Source organism: Panthera onca, chromosome D2, assembly GCF_046562875.1.
Source record: "Panthera onca isolate mPanOnc1 chromosome D2, mPanOnc1 haplotype 2, whole genome shotgun sequence".
Taxonomy (NCBI): Eukaryota; Metazoa; Chordata; class Mammalia; order Carnivora; family Felidae; genus Panthera; species Panthera onca.
Window position 1 is genome coordinate 4,934,294 of NC_138349.1, and position 2,644 is coordinate 4,936,937.

The 2,644-nt window shown below is 69.1% G+C and overlaps 1 protein-coding gene across 1 annotated transcript; it reads right to left on the reverse strand.

Annotated features, from left to right (window-relative positions):
- Positions 1 to 449: 449 nt before the first annotated feature.
- Positions 450 to 2,166, reverse strand: FOXI2 (forkhead box I2). The gene is made up of 2 exons (XM_060641040.2): positions 1,623 to 2,166; positions 450 to 886 (listed from the first exon to the last, which is right to left on the reverse strand). The coding sequence occupies exons 1-2, from the start codon at positions 2,164 to 2,166 to the stop codon at positions 450 to 452; spliced, it is 981 nt and encodes a 326-aa protein (XP_060497023.1).
- Positions 2,167 to 2,644: the final 478 nt, after the last annotated feature.

Sequence of the window (2,644 nt, forward strand, 5' to 3'; positions counted from 1 at the left end):
GGAAGGAAGGCCCTGCGCCACCAGGTGGACCAGGCTGGGCCGGAAGAGGAGGAAATGGGCCGCGGATAGAACGCGGGCCACCCTCCCGCAAGCACCTAGAAGGCTTTTTGGAGCGGGCCAGGCTCCCCTCCTAAAAGCTGGAGCCGAGCGCCAGCCTGTCGCCCCTTTAAGGCGGATGCCAGAGAGCACAGGTCCGAGGTCCAGAGCAGCTGGAAGAACAGGGGGAGCAGGGAGCGGCCCATTTGCCCCATCTGAACGGTCGCCGGGTGAGGCAGGACAGCGGGGCCACCGGGGCGGGGGAGGGGATGACGCGCGCTCGCCTCGGTCTGTTCTCGGCGGCTCCGGGGGCTCTGCGCTCTCTCTGGGGCGCTGACTCTGCGGCGCCAAGCAGGCGGGAACCGGGCTTGACCTCCGCACGTCCGCACAGCACTGGGGACGTCCCGGCCCCCCTACACTTCGGTCCCCTCCCGACGGTAGACGAAGGGGTCCACGCGGAAGGCGGGGGTCTGACGTCCGGCACCGAAGCCGGGTGCGGGGCCTGGGGCCCGGGGCCCGTGGGCGGCGACCGTCGTCGGTCTCCCGACTGAGAAGTCCCCCGCCAGGCCCGCGGGGAAGGTACCGAGGCCGCCAGCCAGGGCGCCCATGGCCGAGGCGAAACCGGACAGGCAGGTGGCCGCCTCGGGCGCGGGCGGGGACGGCGGGGCCTGCAGGTCCGGGGAGGCGGCGCCCAGGGCCTCCAGCTCCGGCGCCGTGGCTCCTCCGGGACTCCCGGCTCCCGAGGCTGCGGCGGCGCTCACCTCTCCTCTCCTCTTCCTCTTCCGTCGGAAGTTGCCGTTGTCGAACATCTTCTCGCAGTTTGGGTCCAGGGTCCAGTAATTGCCCTTACCTGCGCAAGAAGAGAGGGCTCAGCTCGGAAAATACGGGGTTGGGGGGACCATGGTGTGCGCTTGAGGAATGGAGGTCAACTTCAAAAAGATCACCCCCACCGGTCCCTCCATCATTCCCACCCCCACCCCCCCCCCCACGACGGCCTCCACAGTCGGACTGGGAAGAACGTGGACATCCCAGAAAGGCCTGGGAAGGGCGACAACCAAGAAATACGGAGCCCCTTTAAGTTCGAGGCCAGGGAGAAGACATGGGGAGCAGAGCCACCTGGACGGGGGCTGTCGCTCCTCCAGTGGAGCCCGGCCCCGATGTCGTGTCCAGCACTTCCCGGATTGGCATGCCATTTGTCTTTCCAGTTCTTGGGGTACGCACGGTCTTCCCCATCTCACAGCAAAGGACACTGGAGCCCAGAGGACTAACTCCAAGGCTGGCCCAGCTGACCGGCTTTCCCGGTTCTTCCTTCGCAGGAGCGCACAGAGCTTTCAAGACGCACAGAGCAGTAGACCCGAAGCCAGGGTCTGCGGGTTCCGGGGTCGTCTAGGAGGCTGCCCTCCTCCCCTTCCTCCCGCCTCAGTTCCCCTAGCTGTGCGGTGCGGGAGGGACTGGGTTGCCCCCAGCCACGCTGGTCTTAAGTGCCAGCGGCCGGGCGGCCGGCATCCGCGGAGTCCTGGACGGGACGATGGGGCGCGCCTTTTCTTTCTTTCTTTCTTTCTTTTTTTTTTTTTTTTTTTTTTTACCTGGGTCGTCCTCCTCGCGGGGCACCTTCTTGAAGCAGTCGTTGAGCGACAGGTTGTGGCGGATGGAGTTCTGCCAGCCTGCCTTGCTGCGCTTGTAGAAGGGGAAGTTGCCGGCCACGTACTGGTAGATCTGGCTGAGCGTCAGCTTCCGCAGCGGCGCGCTCTGGATGGCCATGGCGATGAGCGCCGAGTACGAGTAGGGCGGCCGCACCAGCCTCAGCAGCTCCTGCTGGCCCGAGAGGCTCAGCCACGCGAGGTCTGCGCCCGCCAGGCCGCCCGGGGCGCCGAGGAGCGGGCCGGGGGCCGCGTAGGGGGGCGCGGGCCGGGGGCCGGCGGTGTAGGGCGCGGGGCTGAGAGCCGGTGCGTTCAGCCACGGGCACTGGGCCCCCGCCCCCGCGCCCAGATCGGCGCGCGCGTAGGCCACGGGGTGCGCGGTGGCCCCGGCCTGGCTGTGCGGGACGGGACACGCACCCGAGCCGTCGCGGTACGAGGCCATGTCCGGCCGTTCCCGGGCCTGGCCGGGAAGCTCGGCGCCGAAGCTCATGGGCGCCCCATCCAGCTTGGCTGCCCGCCGCTCCCCGGTGCGGCCCGCGGGGCCCCGCCCTCCGCCCTTTAAATGCCGTCGGGGGGGGGGGGGGCACTCCCGGGTGAGTGTGCGTGGCGAGCCCCCTCCCTTCCCCCCGACAGCGTCGGAAGAGTGGCACCCCCGGGCGGTCCCCGCCCCGGGGTCAGCTTTCAGCCCCTCCCTGGTCCTGACGCGACTTAGTGCCCCCGACTTAGTACCACCCGAGCCCCGGACCAGAGTCCCCAGGGATCTCACCTATCCCCGCCTCATCTGGCCTCTAGGTCCCCTCAGTCCCGGTTGCCCTGGCCCCTTGCCAGACCCCACGTCTCTCGCAGGCCCCCAGTCGAACGCGCGGCATCCTTGCTCGACCACGGGGCACCCTGCCCTGCAGAATCTCCTCATCCAGGCCCCTGTGTCGTTGGGGCCCCAGGGAGCAGAGGGCCGCTGTGCTGGGCCA